The sequence below is a fragment of the Antedon mediterranea genome, chromosome 2 (genome assembly GCF_964355755.1).
Source record: "Antedon mediterranea chromosome 2, ecAntMedi1.1, whole genome shotgun sequence".
Lineage (NCBI taxonomy): Eukaryota > Metazoa > Echinodermata > Crinoidea > Comatulida > Antedonidae > Antedon > Antedon mediterranea.
In genome coordinates this window covers 16,405,053-16,430,577 of record NC_092671.1, presented here as the reverse complement: position 1 = coordinate 16,430,577, position 25,525 = coordinate 16,405,053, and the positions used below count along the sequence as shown (strand labels likewise).

At 32.6% G+C, this 25,525-nt stretch overlaps 2 protein-coding genes across 6 annotated transcripts in view; both read left to right on the top strand.

Annotated features, from left to right (window-relative positions):
* Nucleotides 1–25,525, top strand: part of LOC140040577 (arf-GAP with GTPase, ANK repeat and PH domain-containing protein 1-like) — a 42,636-nt gene that overhangs the window by 13,403 nt on the left and 3,708 nt on the right. Inside the window, exons 2-16 of one of the 5 annotated variants that reach the window (XM_072086616.1) lie at nt 4,568–4,626; nt 5,043–5,130; nt 7,619–7,846; nt 8,034–8,168; nt 8,311–8,696; nt 17,180–17,251; nt 17,606–17,710; nt 18,958–19,117; nt 19,688–19,834; nt 20,232–20,264; nt 22,863–22,961; nt 23,513–23,586; nt 23,677–23,845; nt 23,959–24,076; nt 24,338–24,530. In XM_072086616.1, the coding sequence (XP_071942717.1) occupies nt 4,568–4,626; nt 5,043–5,130; nt 7,619–7,846; nt 8,034–8,168; nt 8,311–8,696; nt 17,180–17,251; nt 17,606–17,710; nt 18,958–19,117; nt 19,688–19,834; nt 20,232–20,264; nt 22,863–22,961; nt 23,513–23,586; nt 23,677–23,845; nt 23,959–24,076; nt 24,338–24,530 (2,066 nt within the window). Of the gene's footprint in view, nt 1–1,007; nt 1,293–1,914; nt 2,365–4,567; nt 4,627–5,042; nt 5,131–7,618; nt 7,847–8,033; nt 8,169–8,310; nt 8,697–17,179; nt 17,252–17,605; nt 17,711–18,957; nt 19,118–19,687; nt 19,835–20,231; nt 20,265–22,826; nt 22,962–23,512; nt 23,587–23,676; nt 23,846–23,958; nt 24,077–24,337; nt 24,531–25,525 lie in introns of those variants that run through there. The other 4 variants (XM_072086619.1, XM_072086618.1, XM_072086617.1 and 1 more) reach the window with 4 other exon arrangements.
* Nucleotides 13,358–14,473, top strand: LOC140041155 (uncharacterized). The gene has a single exon (XM_072087582.1). The coding sequence runs from the start codon at nt 13,448–13,450 to the stop codon at nt 14,471–14,473; it is 1,026 nt and encodes a 341-aa protein (XP_071943683.1). The 5' UTR covers nt 13,358–13,447.

Here is a 25,525-nt window from a genome sequence, read left to right as displayed (position 1 = left end):
TCATTTGTTAAATATATATATAAAAGTGTAATGTAAATGCAATAATCATGCTTTACTTAGGAAATTAACATGGACTGTACAGCTTTACATCCCATCCGGAGGATGAAGCAATGAAGTGTTTTAGCATCTTGCATAAAGATGCAGACAATATGACAAAGAAGGCCAGTAACATAACGTCTACTATGAGCACTTACTGGCTAAACCCAAGGCCCCAGAGCTTGAGAGCCCCCAGAGAATGAACAGTTTAAAAAAAAAAAAAATTTCCTTCAAACACAGACAAAATAGAAACATAATCAATAATAATAACAATGAAACATAATAAGGTTTAAAAAAAGAAAATGTAACGTACAAAAATTTCAAAAAAGAAAGTCAAAATTTCTATTATGAAATATTTTTGTATAAAAAAATAGAAAGCAAAAGAGTGGGAGGAGCCATAATTTAACTAAGGTTCACACCCAGTTCATTCGTAGAGGGCCCATTAGGAGTGTTAAACCAAGGGCCTATGTCTCTTGCCTGATACAGACTTGAACCTGCACATCTCAGTCACATGCTCTCTCAAATACACCATATCACTCTGCATGAAGATTATTCTAAATTTGGGTGTAGACTTGCAGCCATGATATATATTTTTGTTCATTTACTTCCTTAATTAATTATTCATTTTTAATTTAACATAGGTCTACAATAATGTTTGCTATGTTATCAATCAAATTGTGGGTATTTTCAAAACATAGAAAGTATGCATAATTTTTTTGAATGCTTCTTCGAATTTCAATACGTTAATATTCATGGTTGTTTATAATTGGAAGTACATCCTCTTTTGATCCGCATTGCTTCATCACTAACTAGTCACTCAATATGACGTCATCTGTTTATGTAGAATGGAGAAATACACACATTTCACGCTGTTGATGTTGATTATATGGATGGATCCAAAGGTTTTGCTATTAAGAGCAAATTTTATTTAAAAATCTACGCATCATAGCCAAAGTGACAATGTACACGTTTAAAATAAACAGCTGGTTGTGTGTGGCTTTACCTCATGAAGATTCAAATAATTTTAGTTATGTATTGAACAGTGGCTATACCAATTAGTGCATTTCCTTGTTACCAGCTAAGGGATCTGGAATTATTTACGAATAGGATATTATGAATACAGGGAAAAGTCAATGACATATTTTGCGGTTACTGTTTCAATAGTAGTTGTCGTAGTATGAGTTTTAGGCGTACAAGAAGGAGTTTAAGTTTTCGTTTACGACGAAGTACCAAGTGTTTAAGTGAATGTGGTTTAGGTACGTTGAATTAACATTCTATAAACCAGGTTTGTATGTTTTAATTTTGGGAAACATTCAGTTAATTTGGTATTGGTGGTACTGTATATGGTTTTAGTAAAATTCAATCGACTTACTGCAATATTTAAATGAGGTAAAATTTAATGATGTCTAATAATAGAATTATTAAGCATGGAATTAAATTTTAAGGCAGCTTATTTTAATACAGTATTACAATATATATTTTATCCCAAATTTGTAAATCTTGCAGAAGTATGGTAATAAATAAATATATTTTCTTTATTTTTTAAGTTTCTATATCAGTTAAATCAGTTAAATAAATTATGATGATAATATACAGTAGTTGAAATTAGAACTGTTTATTGCATACTACAGATAAACAAAACATAAACTGAATGTCATATTATTAACAAACAATTAGAAATTTGTGAAGGTAAAATAAGATCCTGTAGACTTAGATAAATTGATCACCTCCATATTAAAGTCAAGGTTTCAATGTAGTTTACGTTTTTCCTCGGTGCATAGATCCAATCTTTTGTGTCACTAAACAAAATCGGATAATTCCTATTCTGACGTTGTATTCTTCTGCCTATTTTTGTGGTTTTATAATTGTTGCAATCAACAAAAGACTTTTTATGAACTCTGAAACAAGTTCATTGTGATGATTCATTTTAGGTAGGTTTAGCAGATTTTATAGTTATAATACTTTTAGTTTATTATTACTGTAGGTGGTGATAGAAATGGAAGAAAACTCTTCCTACTTGTTATGACATTGTGGATTTTGAGGTGTAATCTTTAGGGCTGTTCATCATTACTGATTTTCAAATGTTACAGTTAGTATATTATGGATAAATTAGTGGATGTTTGTCTAATATTGTACTTTGAATTTTCTTGTGAATAAGAGATAGTACATTTGCATATGGTTGTCTTGCTGTTGTGGTCTTGTCACTTTGTAAAATCTTATTCAATTTAATAATGGAAAGTTATAAAGAAATACGAAGAAGTCCATTTGTGAGGACACGTAGTTTTGAAAGGTGTAAACGCAAGTATCACAAAAGTAGACGGCGGTCAGGTTAGTTTATTTAGAATTGTTTGCAAGGTAACCAGTATTTACACTTTGGTTTTTCTTTTTAGAGAAAACTCTAGATGCTTTGCAAAAAAGAACTAATACATTGTTTAATTTTGTTTACTTTCCGTTACCAATTTTTACGTAAATTCGTAAAAAATGCTAATTCCATCATAAAAACATTGATTTTATACACTAAAGGAATAAAGTGATAAATAATAATGTTGGCTCCGTTGATATTAATAATAGATGTTAATTATACCATAGAGATTGTACTTCACTAACGATGACTTTTAAAAATGTCACCTACTCACACAGTATAGACAGTCAGTGTAAAAGTTAATTTTATGTTTAATAAATTTATTTACAGTACACAATTACAGTAGGTCATGTAAAGCCTAATAATATACTGTATACAGTACCTGTACTTCATATTAAAATTTCTAGTTCAAATTTAGTCATTCATAGATTTAGTAGTTATTGTATACATCAATTCAATTCAATTCAACGTAAACATTTATTTTCTTTCTTTCAATCAATAATAAAACAAATGAATAAGGTATTAAAAAAAAAAAAAGTAAGTACGAGTTACAAATAATACATTTCATTAATATAATATATAAACACGACAGGCAAAGAACATTAGTTCTAAACCGCCCGGTGATATACTGAAATTTTAATTAATTAATTTGAAACGATAAAGATGAGGAAATATAATATAAATATATAGCCTATATAGACTATTTTTAGTTACACACATATATAAATATATATAAATATATACATTAAAATAATACACAATAATTTAGTAAAGGGTAGTACTGTATGATCAATGACTTTCAAAATGTCATCCACAATAATAATATAATCAATGAGATTGGAATATATTTAAGTTCTATGTATGTGATCATACTGTATCATTGAAGAACAGAACGTCACTGATACTGTTTTAGGCTGTGTTTATACAACACCCTAAATTTTTAGCTTGTTGCATGGGCCGAGGTCAACCCCACAAAAACCTTGCAGTTATACATTAAATCGTAATACCGTGTTATACCATAGTTCATAATCCTAAGTTGTATACTCGCATGCATTATGAATTAATATTAGTTTATTAAGGATTTTAATAAAACGGATGATTTCGTTTAAAATTTAGTTTATTCAATTATTGATTTTTTAAATGTGCTTTTGAAATTTAAAAAAAAAATGTTTTAGAATTAGGATAAAACTAATTATGCCAACATTTGATTAGCGTTAATGTTAAGTTCTAAACAGTTAAAATATGCAAAAAAAGCACAATTATCTACTAGATTTGGTCACCATTTTCACAGCACATACTTATATTTAACGAGAGGTCAAAACAATACCCTGAGGACACTTCCAACACGCCAACAGCAACCGGAAATCCACAAAATTTTAGGATTCAATAGCCTTTTTTTTGCAAATTAAAAACTCATTACACGGAATCTCTTCGATGTTATACAACACACTTTTCGTAGGCGTGTTAAATATGCATGTAATAGCGTGTTGTATAAACGCGCCCTTAGTATAATAGCATGGAATTCATTATAATATTTTGGTAGTTTTACTTGATGTAGGGTAATTAGCACATTAATTAGTGTCTACTCTTTCTTGCATCCTGTCAACCTGCCATTAGTCAATTTATATAGGTTTCTTGCTTAATATATCACACTCAAGAGAGTCAATTTACAGAGTGTATCAAGTAGATTTTGATATTATCAGGGTACTAAACGTGTCATACTATTACACTTATTACAATACTGTATACTGGTAAACATGACACGATCAAGTCCTGTATATTGTACACATTGTAATAAACACTTTATCACCATTATAATTACATGCTTAAACTGTTACACTATAATACATTTTATAGTTGGTTAAAGCATTGCTTACCAAATGCTTTTCAAAGCAACTTGATATCGTATTTGTAGAAAACAGCCTGTACTAACTTGCCTTCCAAGTCCCAATTAGTTTCAGTACTATATGATACTGTAATAGGTTTAATAAGGTTTAAGAATATAATAACATATGGTAAATTATGATGAAAGTGTTTGTATAGTGGGTGTGATGTGTGGTATGCATCAATTAATTTATATTTCAATATCTATTGGAATTAGTGGTACAGTAGTTTTTTTAATGTATTATTGAGGTTTTTATTGATTTGAAAGAAATTTTATATTTCTAGATTCTTTTGTAAACAGTCAAGAATGGACTCTAAGCAGGACAGTACCAGAATTAAAAGTGGTATGTATAGTTTATAAGTTAAAAAAATTCTTTGAGATTATCCTCTTTTCTCTCAAAGTTGATGGTGATATTTGATCAACCATAAACCTCATAATGTACTGCAACAGCTCATCTGATGAGAGACATTTAGCATACAGTAGATCCACAACATGGCTCATGTTGTTCAAAATTATCTCACTGATTACCTCTATTGCCACACTTAACAAAAAACTCGCACCAAAATAGATTTTTTCGGTTACTTACTGAAAATGTCCATTGGCCTGGCCTACCAACAAGAATACAATGCATGGATATATGATAGTAAGCCTACTGGATATTTTTATATGAAGTATTGCTACTGTACATCTGATAATTACAACCCTTTCTTTTAAAGTAATGACTAATTTATTAATTTATATAATTGCATTCTGACATAGGGAGTGATAGGGAGTACTTGCAGTGGCAAATCAGCACTTGTTCATCGTTACCTCACTGGTTCCTACATGCAAGAAGAGTCACCTGAAGGTAATTAATTAGTTACTATTCGTATGTCAATCTGTTTCTTTTTTGGTTAGCCATTGTCGATTGAGAACGTCAGGCCGTTATTGACTGAGGTTGACATTTGCATTGCCTTTGTGTGAGAGAGACCAGCAACTTTTATGTGCATATATGTTTATTTATTATTTAATTTATTATTTAATTAATCAATATTAAGTAATAAGCAGTCCTGTAAGCCAAGGTGGAGCCCTTATCAGGAACTTTCTCGGCCCAGGGGAAGAAGCTTATCATGGGCAGGGTCATCACTGACCACTGCACCTATGTACAGCACATCCGATGATTACCTGTTCCCTATTGTTTAAAAACAGTACCTGAATGTGTATTATAGAAATACATTTTGTATGTTGTCATCTGGGTATGCTTATATAAATGCATATCATAGACGCACTGCAGCAATGAATCAAAGAAGATCTGCATGGATAGTACTATATGATCTTTCAAATGTAACAGATAGGACACTAAATTCAGTTCGGCACCAAAAGTTTGCCATTTTTTAGGCCCTTGGCCCTCTATTTCAAAATCCTGTATCCGCCACTGTCTATCCATAATGCAGTTTCAGTCCCTTAATTTACTTGACATTTAATTTGGGAGTTACCTTGTATCACATGTATGATGAAATGTCAAAGCATTTGCTCATGACTAGTGGAACTTCAGAATACCAACAAATAGGATGCAAAGCTGTTAAAGATGTATTGTCACAAAAAATGAAGGTCAAAATATTCTAGATTTAAATTGGCCATATCAAAGTAATATTAAAGTTATTCACTTTAAGTTGAAAATTCGAGACAAAAACAACAAGTTTACGTAATTAACCGGTAAATTAATTTGATTATATTTTGCTGGAAAATCGTCGTGAACGAAAGTAAACAAAGATTTCAAACCATGAGTATGCATTATTCATGATGCTAATTAGGATTGTTTACAACTCGTCACGGTTTGAGAAGGTGTTTTCACACAGATCGCAAGGAAGTTTTATGATTATGCATACAGAGTAGCCAAACAAGCGCGTTGCATTATGAGATATGTTTTGATTGAAAACTTTGACTGGAAGTCAAAGTTATTTTTTGAAAAAAAAAATGTCTGTATTTCAGTTAAATGATTTTCTTTTCGACTAATTTTTAGTGATTCAAGTTAATAAATATTATGATACTTCAAAATAACCCACTTTTTTTCGAAATATTAAAAAAAAATTTTTTTGGGAATTAGTCAAAGGGACAATACATCTTTAAATAAATGAGTACAGTATTATTACAATCATGATGATTATTATTGTATGTATTTATTGACAACTCAAAATGATGATTAATTACTTTGTTCACGCATTAGCTTGGTAAAACAATTATTTGAACTAAGTCTAGACTTTGATCAGTATCATAGTTCCGTATTTACTTGTCTGAAGTGCTATCTACAGTACATGTACTGTATCAATAACAACTTTACCTGACTTGTAATTTCTTTCTTTTGTATCTTTTTGTGTATTTAAATAATAATAATTATGAATGTAATTAAAACAAAATAATGCTGTTTCAACTCAAATCAACTCCTTTCAAGCATAATTTTAAAAATAATTATTTACAATTAATATACCCTCATTTGGAATAATGAATGTGTAAACAATAAAATTAAGAAAATTTAAACAGTGGAACAGGTCAAATTAGACACTTCTTAGAAATAGAATTTAGATGTTGCATAATACAACCATTCTGCATGCATTAAGAGCTTTGCACACTACCCTCTTGCATCTACACCTTGATTATTTCAATGCTATATGTCTTTACCTAACCTTTAAAGATTCTTAAACCTTTACTTGGTATTATAAGACAAAATAGTGATATATTGTTTCCCCTGTGCCCAAACGTCACTCCTTTTGTAGTCCTATCATCTAGTTAATACACCAATAATAAGTGTTCAGATACTGTAATACAAATAAATGCCCTTTGAATTAATTTTTAAATTAGTATAAAAGTATGTATAGTAATTTTGAATTAAATAGAAAGTTTAGATGTTTATATTTGTTAACAATATACCAATAATAACTGTGCAGGAACTATTTGAAAAAAAAAAACAGATTTAAACTAAATTTATTAATGTATGCATAGTGCTTTAGGTATTGAATTAATAATGTATGATTTTTTGACCTAATATTATTTCTTTTTTATTTTGAGGGTACCTACAGTTACCATATTTATAAAAGTTGCTGGTTTAATTCGAAAGTGAATTTAAATAAACCCTATTTAATATTGGCTTTTACATGAACAACACTAGAGAAAATTATTTGTGTACAGTAGGTACAGTAGTAGCAAGTCAACTCTCCTATACCAGATACATTTAGGCGAGCCTAATCTAAGTTTCCGGAAATTCTGGTAAGACTTTGAAAACTTCTAGAACAAGCTCCAATAATTGGAGAGTCAAATAACTGGAATAATTTAATTATTATTTTGTTTTGTTTTAACAGGTGGTCGGTTCAAAAAAGAAATTGTTGTTGACGGTCAAAGTTATCTACTACTGATACGAGATGAAGGAGGTCCACCTGAATTACAGTTCTGTTCGTGGGTAGACGCTGTAATCCTCGTGTTTAGCGTTGAGGATGAAACTAGTTTTAATATGCTGTATCATTACTATGCGAAAATTGCCCATCATAGAAATACAGCAGAGTTACCTATGATTCTCGTTGGCACACAAGGTACAGTATTATTATATTTTGGAATCATTATTCCATTACTTTAAGCTCTGTCTACACTATTACTAGTTAGACAAAAAAAGTGGCAGATATGATATGATGTCATTGTGTCCATATATCGGCACATCACATTTTATGTCAGAATAAAGAAATAAAAATAAAAATGCTTTTTTTGTTTATCTTCTGCTAGATGCTGTGAATGACCAGAGTCCTAGACTTATTGATGACAATCGAGCAAAGAAATTATCACATGACCTCAAACGATGTCCATTTTATGAAACATGTGCAATGTATGGCCAAAATGTAGATAGAGTCTTTAATGAAAGTAAGTACACTTGTATTTCAAAGATCTGGTCCTAATAATAGATTTTTCAAGATAAAATGAATGTTCAAATGTTACATTGTTTTCTTCCCAGAGCTAATGTTTGAGCGAGTCATTTTTAATGTGTTTATTTCTATCTTTACAGTTGCCCAAAAAATAACAGATAAAAGAAGTTGTACACATATCCCAACTGCGTTAGCGCATAACAGCAACTCTGTTCCTAGCACACCTCAGGCGACGAGAAGTAACAATTTTGTGATTCCAGGATCGATGCATGTACACCAGGGTGGGCCAGGAAGTAGTTCAAGTAGCACCCAGTCTATAACACAACCACAAGGCTCGTACCCAATACAACAGCAGCAGCAGCAACCACAGCCTTCACAGCTCCCTGTGACACCAACTGGACATACTAGACGAGATATAGCAAAGGATTTTATGGCTCGAGATCCGCAACTTCCAAGTCCAAGCAGCACACCAAACTTTACCAGAAGGTCAAGAAGAAAACAAACAAGTGGGATTTTCACTGTTATGGTCAGTTTACAATATAATAAATTATTATCAATGTTCATATAGATTATCTTTTCTATCTCTTTTCAAAGGTATAAATGTAAAAAGCTATGCAAATGTATTCATGTGTACATGTAGTAGGCTATGGGGCATGGCCTTCTATCGTTTCATTTCGTGATCCCCTATCGGGGGGGAGAATAAAATTGCTATGACAATTATAACAAAAATATAGATAACCTTAAACTGGCCGGTCCCGCTTGTAAATTTTACGCGTCAACGAAATATGTTTGTTTTTATATGTATTTTATTGCGATATAGAAGATTTTTGTAGGTCAGTATAGGTCGCACAATTGACCAATCAAAAAATTTGTCTTTGAACTCATGGAGCTGTGCAACAGTAACTGTCCAATCACATTCCCTTACACAGCGGGATACGGCTACTAGACGACCGTAAACAAACATGTGTTGTTAATGTTAGCTAAGCCTAAAATGGAGCCGATGAAGATGTTATCCTCTGATTGTTTTTGTCACAATACATCTATTTCTGGGCCAATATTAAAATTCACAGACACCAAATGGAAAACGTTTTTAATATCTACAAAAATTTGGTGCAATCTAAGCGGCAATCAAGGTGATATTGCAAGGAGTTTTGTAGCCGCAAATCCTTGTGATGATATTGAAAGCTTACCAATTCCTGGCGACGCTGGATGTCACAAAAGATGCTACAAATATTTTACTGATCGTAGCAAGCAAAGGCGAGCAAGAAAATATGAAATAGAGGATGTTAATTCATCCAACAATGAAGAAAGTAAATTGTTTTCTATAATTTTTTAGACCTATTTTTTTTAGTGATATTCTATTATTAGGCCTAGGCCTAGTAAGCCTAGTTCATATCTGCCTACTAAAAAAGCCTGGCAGGTTGGAGGTGGGTAGTCTCCAAAGTTTTTTAAAATATGTATTAAGCCTACGTAGGCTAGGCCTGGTATATAATAAATAAAAAAATAGCTGGGCCAACATGAAATGAACCCATAATTACAATATGAATTAGGCCTAGCTAGGGGTGGAGGCCCCAGTATTATTGTGTAGTGGATCTAGTTTGATGGTACCTCCATCTTTGGAAAAAAACATTTGCATTTTATTCAATGTGGTAATGCATGCAAACCATGGCAAGTAAGTATATATTATATTATTATATTTATTACAGAAACATTTAGAATCATAAATAATATTTATTATTAATTAGTATTCTTTTTTTTACAGAAGAACTTCAAGGATTAGAGTCAACAGAAGAGTCAACAGCAGAACCTAAACGAAGGAGAATTCTGCGAGCACATGTAGCAATTACACAAACTGCAAGATCCAGCCATGTCCTTCCTAAAATCTGCATTATTTGTAAAGCAAATAAATACATTTCTTGTCGTGGAAAGCGATCAATTGAAAGGTTGGTAAAGTGCGAACTAATAGATGGTGGCAAACTGATAACAGCTGCCCGAATGAAAAAGGATGACAACATACTGGCACATATTGAAAACCAAGATTGTGTGGCAATAGAAGTTTGCTACCATGCTACATGTTATAAAAGTTACATAAGATTCATGTCAAAATCACTTGTAGAAGATATAACTGAGAAATTGTATGGTCAATCATTTAAGAACTTTTGCGAAAACGTTATTGATGCCAAGATACTACAACAAAAAGAGATTTATCGCCTTACAAAACTAAAAAAAATATTTGACAGAACAGTTAAACAGATTGAAGGTCTTGATTCAACAACATACAAGACTTACAATTTGAAACAGAGGTTGAAATGTATTTATCCTCAGTTGTGCTTTGTACAACCTCACAACCAACGTGAGAGTGAAATTGTATATGTTGCGGATTTGTCCACTGAAGCATTTTTGAAAGAGGCACAACATCTTAATGAATCATTAATGTCAGATTCTTCTAGCACAAGTTCCACAAATAATGAAGACTCTGATTTGCCAGAATTATCCACACGACACATGAATGTTACAAATACGTTAAGTGATAGATATAAAACTGCTCTTGAAATGCGATCAGAAATATATAATGTACCCACCAAATTACTGCCATGGCCTCCAACATCGACAGATTTAACTATGGATACTGTGAAAAATATTGTACCACCAAAATTGTTTAATTTTCTTGCATGGATTGTTGGTGTGTCTGACGATCCTGAAGATGAAAAACTTGTTACTGTCACAGAAGCAGAAAGTCGACGTTTACTGAACATAGCACAGGATATTATCTATTTTGCCAGTAAAGGGAAGAAGTTAATGCCAAAACATACCTCTTTGGCTATGGCTTTGAGACATTTAAGTGGATCTGCTCAATTGATAGGACTTCTCAATGGGTTTGGTTATTGTGTTTCACAAACATCAGTGTTGGAACATGACACAGCACTGGCTGAGCGAGAGATAAATAGGGGAGGTAGTACTCTACCGTCATCTCTACATAAAGGTATATATACCACTCTAGTATGGGACAACAATGACTTTGGGGAGGAAACCTTGTCTGGTGCTGGTACAACACACAACACAAATGGTATAGCAATTCAACACACACCCAGTGAAGAAGAAGCTTCAACATCTTATTCAACACCATTGAAGAGTACAAAAAGAAGCAGACATCGATCATTACCGGCACCTCAAAAAGTAATAGTTCAATTTAGTGGTACAAAGAAGTCCTCACCAGCTGAATGTTTTGCAGATGTTGTTTTAGATCTGCAGCATCATAGTAAAGCACTAGTCAATTCAAGGATTAAAGATGCATCATACTACTTAGCTAAATTTCCAAGATTACAACAACTCCCATCATGGACTGGCTTCAACCAACTTTTAACTAGAAATATCCCACCGAAATCAATAGTAGCCTACCTACCAATGATAGACGCAAGCCCCACCGACTTAAACACTGTAAACACAATACTACATCGTAGTGTAGAAATTGCTGACCAATTAGACCTTCCATCCCTTGCTGTAGTTGTGGATCAAGCAATTTATGCAAAAGCCCAGAACATTCGTTGGCAAACACCAAACTATATGGATCGACTAGTTCTGAGGCTCGGGGCATTTCATACTACTATGACTGCCTTAGCATGTATTGGACGAAGGTTTGGTGATGCAGGTCTTCAAGATATTTTGATTGAAGCAAATGTAATAGCTCAGGGTTCTGTAAATGGAGTTTTAAATGGTCACAGTTACAACAGAAGCATGCGGTGTCATAAACTAATGGCTTTGGCACTGCATAAACTACGTTGGAACAGTTTTCTAGAATCCACAACTGATGAAGTTGAAATATACAATGGCATATCATCGTCTTTGCAGTGTGCTTTCCCTCAAGACACATATGATAAGATAATAGAAGGGGAACCATTCCATAAGTTAATGGCAGCATACGAGAGCTACATTGAAAGTAGAAACCATGAAGCAACCTTTGGATTCTGGAATTCCTACCTGAAAATGGTTGACGATGTGTTACTATTTACTCGAGCTTCAAGAGAAGGAAATTGGTGTGTTCATCTTGCAGCTATTCGTTCACTTCTACCATGGATGTTCGCTTATGATCGGACCAACTACTCTCGCTATCTCCCTATCTATTGGTTAGAAATGAATGTATTGGAAAAGACCAATCCATATGTTTTAAATGAAATGCAGAAAGGAAATTTTGCTGTTCAGCGTCAAGCTGTACATGGATTTGCCAGAGTAGCTTGTGACATGACTATTGAGCAGACAGTAAACAGAGATTCCAAAACAAAAGGCGGAATGAGAAAATTCACTACAAATAAAGGTGCTAGCAATCGATGGATCATGTCTCATCATGAAAGGGCAGCTATAAGCAGGCAATGTGAAGAGATGGCAGGAAAGGGACATAAAATTGGAATACGTCATGATTTGAAAAAAAGCCGCATAATACAAGATAGCAAAGATGTTCAAAGTATTATCAATACGATCTCAGCCATGACTAACCCATTTGAAAATGATCCTGAAACTAGTTCAACTGACCTACTACATCTTTCATCTGGAGCACTAGCTTCTTCAAAGACTTGTACAGATTTACTATCAGCCTATGACAGGGGAGACAGTGCATTTACAAAGTTTTGTAAGGAGAGACTTCAAGGGGGAAATCTAAACATTAACGACACTTTGAAAAAAATGAAACTAAATACATTCAGTACCAAAGACAAAGTTAAAACCAAAGGAAAGGAAATAACAATGAGAAGCGACAGAGAGTTATTGGCCAGGCTTTTGGTGATTAGTAGAGTACGCACAGTTGATGTAAAATATATGCTATCCTACTGTCTTGGACCATTTCCATTGTCCATTTCTTCACATGATGGCTATTTGGTTAAAACAAACAAAGCCAAATTATTACATCATATTGAATCTATGCCTGAAATTTCACCACACGTTGACATACCACAAGGAAGTATATTAATTATAGACGGAATGGCCATGCTGCAACAATTAAGCCCAAAGCATATGCCACATAATATGGGTCATCTTGCAAACAGTATCTTAAAGAACTTGATAAATAGAGCTCATCACCATAAATCATCATCTGTACATTTTGTAACAGACACTTACCCAAGTATCAGCATAAAAAATGCTGAACGAAGTCGAAGAGCAGCCACTGGCTCACAAAAAATTAAAATATCAAAAGCCGAACAGCAAATTCCAAAACAGTGGAAAAAATTTTTATCTGATAGCTACAACAAGGAACAGCTTATCAAGTTCTTCTTTCAGATATGGAGCATGTGTGAAGCAGATCACCTCAAGGGAGTAAATGTATTCATAACTCATGGTACATTATGCCATTCTATTTCAGAATCAAATGGAAAAGTTCTAATTAATTCTATTGAGGCATTACACTCTAATCAAGAAGAGGCAGACACCAGAATGTTTCTGCATGCAAAGTATGCTGCACACCATGGTGGTAAAGATATTGTTATAATCAGCCCTGACACTGATGTGTTTATTATTGGATTGGCATTTTGCAAAAGTCTGCATGGCTCTCACCTTTATTTCAATACTGGAAAAGATGCTAATCTCCGAACAATTCATCTGCAGGCTATTCAGGAACATATTGGAAATGAAGTTTCAAATGCATTAATTGGACTACATTGCTTCACAGGATGCGATTCAGTCAGCTCTTTTTTTGGGAAGGGTAAAGTGAAGGCAATGAAACTCGTAATGGAAAACTCTAATTTATGCAAAGCATTCTGTTCATTGGGCAACTCTACCAGCGAACTTTCAGATGAATTAGTTTGTGATCTAGAAACATTTGTATGTAGGCTGTATGGTCACAAGAACAAATCTGTCAATGAAGTAAGGTATGCAATGTTCTCAATGAATGTAAGAGCTGAAAATATGATGCCACCCAATAAAGATGCTTTATATAAACATATTCAGCGTGCCAATTATCAAGCTTCAATTCACAAAGCTAGTTTTATTCAACAACAAAATGCTCCATCTCCTGTTGGAAATGGGTGGAAGATGGCCGATAATAAACTCGTAATTGACTGGATGGAGAAGCAACCTGCTCTACACAGCATTCTCGAATTGTCATCCTGCTCATGTAAAAAGTCAAAATGCAATGAAGGGGTTGCAAATGAAAAATGCTGTGTATCCTTAGGATTCTCTTGTACAGAATTATGCTCGTGCAAAAACTGTAACAATCTTCTTCATACATCAGATGTTTTTGAAATTGATGGAGATGATAGCGATGATGAGGAAGAGGGAGATGAATTTGAGCAGGAAGAACTTTTTAGTCTAGTTTAAGTGTAATTTATGGTTTACAAATGTTCATTTTACTTGGTCTACGTGATTTTAATGTAATAGGCCTATAATATGTGAATTTAGATTAAACTATTTTGTAACTTAACTATTTTGTAACGTAACGGATGAACCATGAGAAAGTATAAATAAAGAACCCATGAGATGATAAGCAATATTAAGACACAGGAGTATTATAAGAAACTTTCTACTTTGATGTTTACATTAATAGGCCTATAATATGTGAATTTAGATTAAACTATTTTGTAACTTAACTATTTTGTAATGTAACGGATGAACCATGAGAAAGTATAAATAAAGAACCCATGAGATGATAAGCAATATTAAGACACAGGAGTATTATAAGAAACTTTCTACTTTGATGTTTACATTAATAGGCCTATAATATGTGAATTTAGATTAAACTATTTTGTAACTTAACTATTTTGTAACGTAACGGATGAACCATGAGAAAGTATAAATAAAGAACCCATGAGATGATAAGCGATCTATTAAGACACAGGAGTATTATAAGAAACTTTCTACTTTAATGTTTACATTTTTTCTATAGCTTGGTGTACATGTAAATTTATATTAAACTATTTTGTAACTTAACTATTTTGTAACGTAACGGATGAACCATGAGAAAGTATAAATAAAGAACCCATGAGATGATAAGCAATATTAAGACACAGGAGTATTATAAGAAACTTTCTACTTTGATGTTTACATTAATATGCCTATAATATGTAAATTTATATTAAACTATTTTGTAACTTAACTATTTTGTAACGTAACGGATGAACCATGAGAAAGTATAAATAAAGAACCCATGAGATGATAAGCAATATTAAGACACAGGAGTATTATAAGAAACTTTCTACTTTAATGTTTACATTTTTTTCTATAGCTTGGTGTACATGTAAATTTATATCATAAGCAATATTAAGACACAGGAGTATTATAAGAAACTTTGCTGTAATAATTTCATTTATTTGTTACTAATTGATTATAATTCTATGTTATGCATCCAATGAAAACAAAAAGTTGCAATTATATAGAGAGATAATATTAATAAATATTTTGTGACAGCATAGTCATGAATTATAAAGATTGAAAATGCATCTTCTTTTCAGTGTGCTTAAATAAATATTAATTAAGGTTTACTAACAGATACATTTCTTACAAGGACTAACATAATTTAAGTAATCTCAAAATTATGATAACAATATTGCATGTTAAATGTGAAAGAAAGATACAGTATAAGTTATTCCAATGGAACGATTGTATTTTATCCAGTACTAACGCTGACAGAAAATATACCAAATAGAGGGCGCTATTTCTATGTATTTCTTTATGTTGAGAAATTCGATTTTTTTACACCTAAAATTACACTTATTGCGTAACTTTTGGAAGCGGGACCGGCTGAATTTGTGTTAACCTAATTATTAACTATAAACTGTGTGAATATCTTCCTCCCCCCCGTTAGGAGATCACGAAATTCGTTTTCTAGGCCTCTTTTTGGCTCATGCCCCATAGCCTATAGGAGCCACTGTGTCTCATCTGCCAAATGAAATTGCCTATTTATACATTAAGTGTGGAAATAATACTATATTATTAGTGCATTATTTTCTGAATTCATAATACGTTATAAGTAATGATTATTCAAATATATTTCTTTGATCTTTTGAAAACAAAAATATGTGACGATTACAAATTACTGTACATTTTCTATTTAAATACAGTTTGATTAATATTGGTTATTAATAATTGTGAATTGATATCATTAGTAGAACATACACATTTTTGTTAATTGCACACAATAAATTAATGTATAGCGAGATGATTCTATAAGATATGCAAAAAATGTGCAGGCTAGTTTTAATACATTAAATGCAATTATTAACTGATTATCTTTTGATTTTGCCACGATGTTTATGTTTCATTTTGAATAAGTAGTTAAAACTATTTTATTGTAACTCACATTACACAATAGTTTGTAATCAAAGTATTATGGCATGAAACTGATGGTATGGAATATATTCAAGTGTTTTCCTATGACATAATCTTTCACTCATGTTACGGAAAAAGTTAAAATTAACTCTTAATTTTTTTTTATTAATTGATATATATATATATATGGCAATTAAACCAAATAGCCTGAAAGGAGTTGTGGTAGCCAAGTGGTTGACCATTTTTCAGAAAGGCACAGGTTCAATTCCTGATAAGAACAACTTCCAGTCCACTCAGCTGTAGATGAGTAAATACTAGGTTAAAACGTGGTTCCCACTAGCGACGCAACACAAGGACGTAACGCAACGCAAGTGAATTGATCAATCACAAGCGATGGCTTATTCGCTTGTGATTGCTAACTGTCTATAACTTCGCTTGTCATTGGTTAAAACGCTTGCGTTGCGTTTACGTCCTTGCGTTACGTTCAAGTGGGAACCAAGCTTAAGGCAGCGTGGAAAAAAACTAGCCACCCTTTAATGGGTGTCTAGAAAACTCAGATCTAGAAAACTCAGATCTCAGATATATCTGAGATCTGAGTTTTCTAGACACCCCCTACAACACTACCACATATTATACTGATGCCTAACAGCTCATTCTATGTTCAGAATTAATACAAAATACTCATCTTACCTTTACTTTTACATTACTGAAGTTTACTATAGATTATAAATTCTACTTATCTTTTATCTCTTCTTTTAGCCAAAGAGGGGGGATGTAAAACATACTCAGCCTGATAAGTTAGGCAGCGGAAGAGCAATTCCAGTAAAACAGGTAACAGGGCTTATATTTTTCGTACTAGTGGTGGTTACTGCCCAATAATTCATGTTGCTACAGTTTTAAGCTCTCTCTACACTATCAAACTTTATGTGAAAAAAAATGTGATGTGCCCATATGGTCATGATGATGTCATATCACTACCATATTTGAGCAAATCACTACTATATTTCGGCATATCATATCACACTTTTTTTGTCAAACTAGTCTGATAATGTAGACAGAGTCTTAGGCAAGCCCATAACTGGATCAAGAAGAAGATATTTTTGATTGACCCATGACCTCAACAAATCTGCTGTTGATTATACAATAAGAAAGTAAACTAATGTTTAAAACTGTGTTTGGATTTAGGGCTGGTTGTACAAGCGGAGCAATAAGGCGTTGAACAAAGAGTGGAAAAAGAAGTATGTAGCCTTAAATAATAATGGCCAATTGACGTACCATTCCACTATAAACGTAAGTATTATAACATGCTGCCTATAAATAATTGATACAAAGATATGTATGAATGTGGTCTTCAATTGATATAGGTGTATAAATATAGAGATAGGTATAAATTTGTGCGCAGTCATCTAGCTACATTGGCCCACATTGATCGAAATCTATCAAACTACAATATCTGAAAATGTAGTACTGATGATGCTTCCTGAAAAAACAATTCTTAAAGCCCCATTCCCTACGTTTTTTAGATCTAATTTAAGATCACAAACTATATTTAATGTAAAAATAATACTATATGGTCCTATTGCGATAACTTTTTTCGTCTTTAAACGGTTAAAAATGTGAAAAATAAGTCGATTTTAATAATTATAGCGGCCCGCTATAAATCCCAAAATGCATTGCGCGCGGATTGATATTTTTGTTTTTCACCTGTAATTCGCCCACTTTTCGATCGATCGTGGGGCAAAACAAATGGAAGACTCCTAACTTTTCAGCGAAAATACCGGGTTTTCCCCAATTTGTATCAACGGAGTCTGGCAAAAATAGAAAGACAATTAATGCAGCAACTATACAACGTCAGGCTAGGTATATAGCTAGCGTACGATGTTCGTACGTTACCGATGTTTACCAGCTAGGCCTACAAAACTAAGCCTCGCCAGGCTAGGCCTAAGACCGTCCACGAGAGGTCGATCGCCGCGAGCTACTTAGGTAGTGCATTGTTTCTCACTTTTTATCATAATTTACCATAAAACGTACATTTAAGACAAGGAATGACATGGTTTAATGTTTTTGAAGTGATATATATGTATTATTTTCCAAAAAACGTCCAAAATTGCAGGGAAGGGGTCTTTAAACATTTTTTGTTTAATGCCATTTTAATGTCACATAATACAATAGTTAACCCACTGTAATTTAAAGCAATTTTAAGTCAAAATGACTGAAAGTCAATGGGTTTTGTTTGAATTTAACCACGTATTTGTCATTTTGTTTTAATTACAATTTTTATTAAAACTACAAAATAACTTCAAACTTTTGATTAATTAATCTTTATTTTTTTGCGACAATGCATCTTTAAATAATATATACATTGTAACGTCTGAAGTGCCACCGAAACTTAGAATAGGAACATGCTATATTAAATTTATATAATGTAATGAATTTTACTATACCATCTGATTTATATGCTAGTGATAAAGTACAATCAATTTATTTTTTATTGTTAAATATTGAACATTAAATCATATTGGGTTTTGTTCTTCAAGGATTACATGAGTGATTCTCATGGTAAAGAAATTCGCTTGATGAAAACAACGGTTAAAGTGCCAGGAAGAAGGCCGCAGCTTGCCAGGGGATCCTCAACAACGAATAATAATAAACAAGCATCAAGTGATGTCACTAATGACATGAAGCATATGTCACTTGGTTTGTTTATTTTTATTACTATAATGCTATATTGTTACAATATATATAACACCTAAATAAATTCCTGTCATTTGATTGGACGATTGTGGGTCACATGGCATGCCATAGTACACACTATTTAACAATTGTTAAATAGTAATTTTAAGACCAATACTTTAGAAACGCAACAGCGCCACCTTTTTTGTACTTCCGCCACGATGATACAATTTCAACTCGGCTTCGCCTCATTGACATATAACCTTTCATCATTCACCTTATGCCATTATTTGTACCATTCCACATATAAACATTCATTATTTATATAATATTTAATTTTTAAAAAGGAAAAATTTGATATGCAAGAAAAGAGTCAAGCACGAACATTTAAAAAACTTTGTACCTGTGTATAATCATGGAGAAACAAGTTACTATTTTTCCATGACATAATTAATGTAGAACCCCTTTAGTAGACACTTTTCCATGAGGGTCAAGGGTCAATATGTTTGCTAACATTAATGAGGGGAAACATTTTTTTTTATATATGTGTATCTTAATCAACATCATATTTAAAACAATGATTTCTTTTTGCAGTTCACCCAAATCACAGTGCGATTGCCAGAGAAGGCGGCTTGTCTTCCCACAGACCAGATCTAACACCAAACCAAAAGTCCAGTTCATTGCCAAGAGATATGGGCGGCTTTGAAGCAGTCATTATATCCAACTCATCCGTCACACCAGGTACAGTACAGTATCTAATTATATTACTAAATTCTAAGGAATACTATATACACCCATGTTAAAGAAATATTAAATTGCATATAACTATTAATAATATACCTGATGTACTGTAACATCACTGTACTCTATCAAACTTCACATATTTATCATTTGCACGTCGTCGTTTTCTTTCATTTAAATTTCCGTAAATATAATTTTGTTGTACCTATTTAATTATTTTAATTTTGATTATTTTTTGTGTGATTTTACCACTATTAATTGATTGTAAAGAAATTCCAAATGCACTGTCTTACTAAGCCTTATGCTTTTTGCAATATGTGTCTAAAGTTGTTTGAACTCCTAAACTTTACTTTACAAATCCAGATTTTAATACTACCTTTTATTTTCACTATGCAAGAACCAAAATGTTTTCAATTAAAAGCGATAAAGGGTAAATAAAAATGTTTTGGATTCAAGTTATTTTTCTAAATAAACATTTGGTCTTTTATTTGAATTGGATATTTTCCTTTTTTAGTTAATTAAAATACAAAACTGAGGTATTGAATGTACTTATAAACATACAAAACAATTTTCGCTCTGTCTACACTATCAAACTAGTTTGACAAAGAAAGTGTGATATGCCAAAATATGGTAGTGATATTCTCAAATATGGTAGTGATATGAAATCATCATGTCCATATATGGGTACATCACATTTTGTTGTCACATAAAGTTTGATAGTGTAGACAGAGCTTTGGGGATTAGACAACAACACTGAATATAGCATAAATTACTACAGTACAACTGTTTATAAAAAGTCCAGCAACCTTTATTGACCTTATGAATATGAATTTAAAATGTTAAAGCAACTGAACACTACTTAATACATAAACAGCTAAACTGCTTAATGTTTTTTTTTTAAATGGTGAACATTATAATGGTGAAGGAAATTTATTTGTCAATATTGATATCCTGCATGCTTTTTAATATTTTATTTTACAACAAAGTCTGCATTGTTTGACAACATTGGATTTTTCCTTTCTATCATTTGAAATTATTTCAATTTTGTGTAAATGTCCGTCCTGTGTATAAATGTTCATTTTAAAATTTGAGTTGATATAAACCTGATGTTTCTCTCCAATAAAATGTGAAAGGTAATATAGTAGAGCCATAAAGGAATGAAAACATTCCTCTATATTACTGGGGATTCAGTTGAGAATCTAGACATTTTAAATAGCCCCCCAAAGACCTAAACATTGTTTTAAAACTTAACCCAAATGTTTTTTTGCATTGTACATTAATACATTGTATTTTTAATCCACATATTTGTTAAATTGGATTGGTTTGTGGAACTACTGTAATGTGATAAAAATAGTTATCATTTCAAAGTGACAAAGATAAGACTATTAATAATTCCAATGGCCATAGGCTAAATTGATTTTCTCAAATATGTGTCAGACAGTGCAGATTTTGTTTTATTTTCTGTTGATTAATGCATTTATTTTATGTCATTATTAACTTTCTCACACATTACTGTATGCTGTTTCTTTTGCTATTGTGCTGACAACCTCAAAATCATCATCGACAACTATCTCTCTCTCGGTAAGCTACTAGTGATTATGTTAACAAATATTCATTTTTAACTAAATCTTTGCATTGTTTGTGTAACCAACTTACAGCATGTAAGATTTCATGTATTTTGTTTTTTATTTTTGTGAAACATAGTTATACAGTAATGTTCCACCTCATATTATCATTTATATCATAGTAAATATTATAATAATACTAATATTTAATCCATATTTATTATTGTATATACACATTTTTCATTTTTTTAAAGTCATAAAATATATTTTTTATTTAAAATGGTTTTATTCTTTCAGTTAATTAACAATTATAATGTTTTAAGTTAAATCCTGAAATTACCATATTTCAGTTTTATTAAAATTATTTTACATATTTTTTTATTGCTTTCTTGCAATTTAGATGTATAGAGGTTCAATTAGGACATGTGATGACATAACTTTCGGAATAGTACTAATCATTCTATGCCCTCTGTATGTCAGCATATACAAAAATATAAAATATATAAATATACAATGCCAAGGAGAGACAAAGCAATATCACCGTTAAGGTGTGTTTCTAACTAATGACTTTACTTTTAGATTTCCTTAGAATAGTTTGAAGCCTTGTACTGTAATATATTAGTACTTAAGATGTATGGTTGTCCTTTCAATTAAATACCATTTTATGAATTTTAGTAATCTGTGTTATCTTTGGTGATCTTCAGTTAGTGGTCTCTAATTGGAGGCAGGCATGTCTTTAATTGGAGGGGGAACCTTTTTTTTTTATTTTGTACATAGACATTTTTTTAACCTAGCTTTGAAATGCTAAACTGCTATTACCTTTACCTGCTAATATCTATTCCTACATGATAGAATTATAAGCTACACTATTTATTGCACACACCTACACTTTGAAATGTTTTATTTTGTTATACCTTGTTTATTTTTTTTAGCTTATAAATTAGACCAACTCTCCCACTTTCAAACTTTCTGTGTTGAAGCTGATGTGCTGGTGTTATACCTAAGTCTCTATGGATTATACCAGAATAAATGTAGCCATTAGGAAATAAAAACATATAAATAAATTATATTATATTATGGTAGCGATAGATCATTAGTGAAATACTAAATGTATCAATACTCCCACTTACCCTGAAAAATGGGTAGTGTTAATCGAAAGCTCTGCAATTTATTTCTGGCTCTTTTACTTTAGCGTTTTGATTTATCGTTTTCCTTTCCTTTCTCTCAATTGAGATTCAACCACGGCATTGTCGTTTTCAGTAGCTTGCTTTTTGATTAATAAATTATACTAATAATATAAATTCTTCTAGAATACAAACTTCTATAGATTCAAAACAGAGACTTAACATTTTAGTTTTACACAGGAGGATTCGTTTCCTTCTATACATTTAAATCATTATTATTTTGATTGCTTTCTCTAAAATCAGGAATTTCAAATGACTTGGAATCGTGCGGATCAGCAGGAAGTGGTCTCGGTTCAAGTAGTGCGAAGGACAAGAAGAAGCATAAACGAATGCGTAGTGTTGGTGGATCTAAAAACTCTGCAAATAATGACTATGATGGTACAAATTATATTTAACATATAGAGAATAATATATATTTATTATTAATGTGGCTTCCCAAAATAGTTTTTCAATTGAAATTTTTTCCAATTGATTCATACTTCTTGGTTTTTTTTTTGCCTCTTTCATTTTTTATATAATTTAATCACCGTTTTATACATTATGATTTATTGTAATTTTTTTTCCTCAAAAAAAAAATCTCATCAGAATTTATAATGTATTAATTTTTTTTATTTTAAAGAAAGAAATAAATGTTTATTTGGTTTGATTTGAGGAATAATATTTGAAGTACTAATGCTTAATATTAGTTGGTTTGCAATGTTTTCTTAAGGAGAGAATCTTAAAATTGTAAAGGAACACAGTATTTTTTTAAAGAACTATGAAACTAGGTATTTACTGTACCGTGAAATACATTATTGAGCAATAACATTACGGTCAACTCAGCGGAAAAACAACTGTATTACAATAAAATAAACTTTTCTCCTCAAAGAAATAGTGGTATTATTATTGTGTTATATGTTAAGCAAAAAAAATGTACAATTGACTTTCAGAATCTGAAGAATATGAATTCCATATAGTATCTCTGGTAAACAAACAGTGGTATTTTTCAGCATCATCATCAGAGGTAAGTTTTAATCAAACGTCACAGTAAAAATACATGGTTAAAAAAACCTTCTAGAAACATGTTATTTGCATCTTAAAAATATTTTTCCAGGAACGTGATGAGTGGGTACAAGCAATTGAGGCCCAGATTATGTTAAGTCTTCAGGCTAACATGACGTCAAAGTGCAAAGATCAACTTGTGACTCAAGAAAAAGCCGCTGTAATCCAGGAGATCAGGAAAATACCTGGGAATGGCTTCTGTGCAGATTGCGAAGATAATAGTACGTAATTACAGTTATATATAAATCATGAATAGTTATATTATTTTTATAACATGCCTCAACAATATTGACTGAATTTGTATCTCAGTAAATGTTAATAATTTATCCTACAGATCCTGATTGGGCTAGCATTAACTTAGGAGCCCTCATATGTATCGAATGCTCTGGTATTCATAGGAATTTAGGAACACATGTGTCAAAGGTCAGGTCACTAGACCTTGATGACTGGCCGTAAGTATTATGTACAATACTATTATTCATTTTAATTTTTTATTATTATTATTATTATTATTATTATTATTGCTTGAATGAACTGAACTTAAGCTCTATCAAACTTGATGTGACAAAAAAATGTGATGTGCCCATATATGGACATAATGATGTCATATCACTACCATATTTGATCATATCACTACCATATTTGGCCACATCACACTTTTTTTGTCAAAATAGTTTGATAGTATAGCATTTTAAAATTATTTTGTTATTCAGGGCGGAACTGCTGTATGTAATGATGTGTATTGGTAACACAATGGTCAACAACATCTGGGAAGTGTCTTTGAACAGCCGAACAAAACCAACGTCTAATTCCAGTAGGGAAGAAAAAGAACGTTGGATTAGATCTAAATATGAACGCAAGGAATACCTAGCACCCATACCAAATCCAGAAAAACCACTCGGCCAGGTTGGTATAGTTTGCACAGTGTGTATGTATACTTTAATAATAATAATAATAGTTCATTCTTATATAGCGCATAGCAAGCTCTCAATGCACTGCACATAAGCCAGCTCTCAATGCACTGCACATAAGCCAGCTCTCAATGCACTGCACATAAGCCAGCTCTCAATGCACTGCACATAAGCCAGCTCTCAATGCACTGCACATAAGCAAGCTCTCAATGCACTGCACATAAGCCAGCTCTCAATGCACTGCACATAAGCCAGCTCTCAATGCGCTGCACATAAGCCAGCTCTCAATGCGCTGCACATAAGCAAGCTCTCAATGCGCTGCACATAAGCCAGCTCTCAATGCACTGCACATAAGCCAGCTCTCAATGCGCTGCACATAAGCCAGCTCTCAATGCACTGCACATAAGCAAGCTCTCAATGCGCTGCACATAAGCCAGCTCTCAATGCACTGCACATAAGCCAGCTCTCAATGCACTGCACATAAGCAAGCTCTCAATGCACTGCACATAAGCCAGCTCTCAATGCGCTGCACATAAGCAAGCTCTGAATGCGCTGCACATAAGCAAGCTCTCAATGCACTGCACATAAGCCAGCTCTCAATGCACTGCACATAAGCCAGCTCTCAATGCACTGCACATAAGCCAGCTCTCAATGCACTGCACATAAGCCAGCTCTCAATGCACTGCACATAAGCAAGCTCTCAATGCACTGCACATAAGCCAGCTCTCAATGCACTGCACATAAGCCAGCTCTCAATGCGCTGCACATAAGCCAGCTCTCAATGCACTGCACATAAGCCAGCTCTCAATGCGCTGCACATAAGCCAGCTCTCAATGCGCTGCACATAAGCAAGCTCTCAATGCGCTGCACATAAGCCAGCTCTCAATGCACTGCACATTAGCAAGCTCTCAATGCGCTGCACATAAGCCAGCTCTCAATGCACTGCACATAAGCCAGCTCTCAATGCACTGCACATAAGCCAGCTCTCAA

Bases quoted from the DNA above. Each gene is read 5' to 3' on its own strand.
- LOC140041155 (XM_072087582.1), top strand. From the start codon at position 13,448: ATGTGTGAAGCAGATCACCTCAAGGGAGTAAATGTATTCATAACTCAT.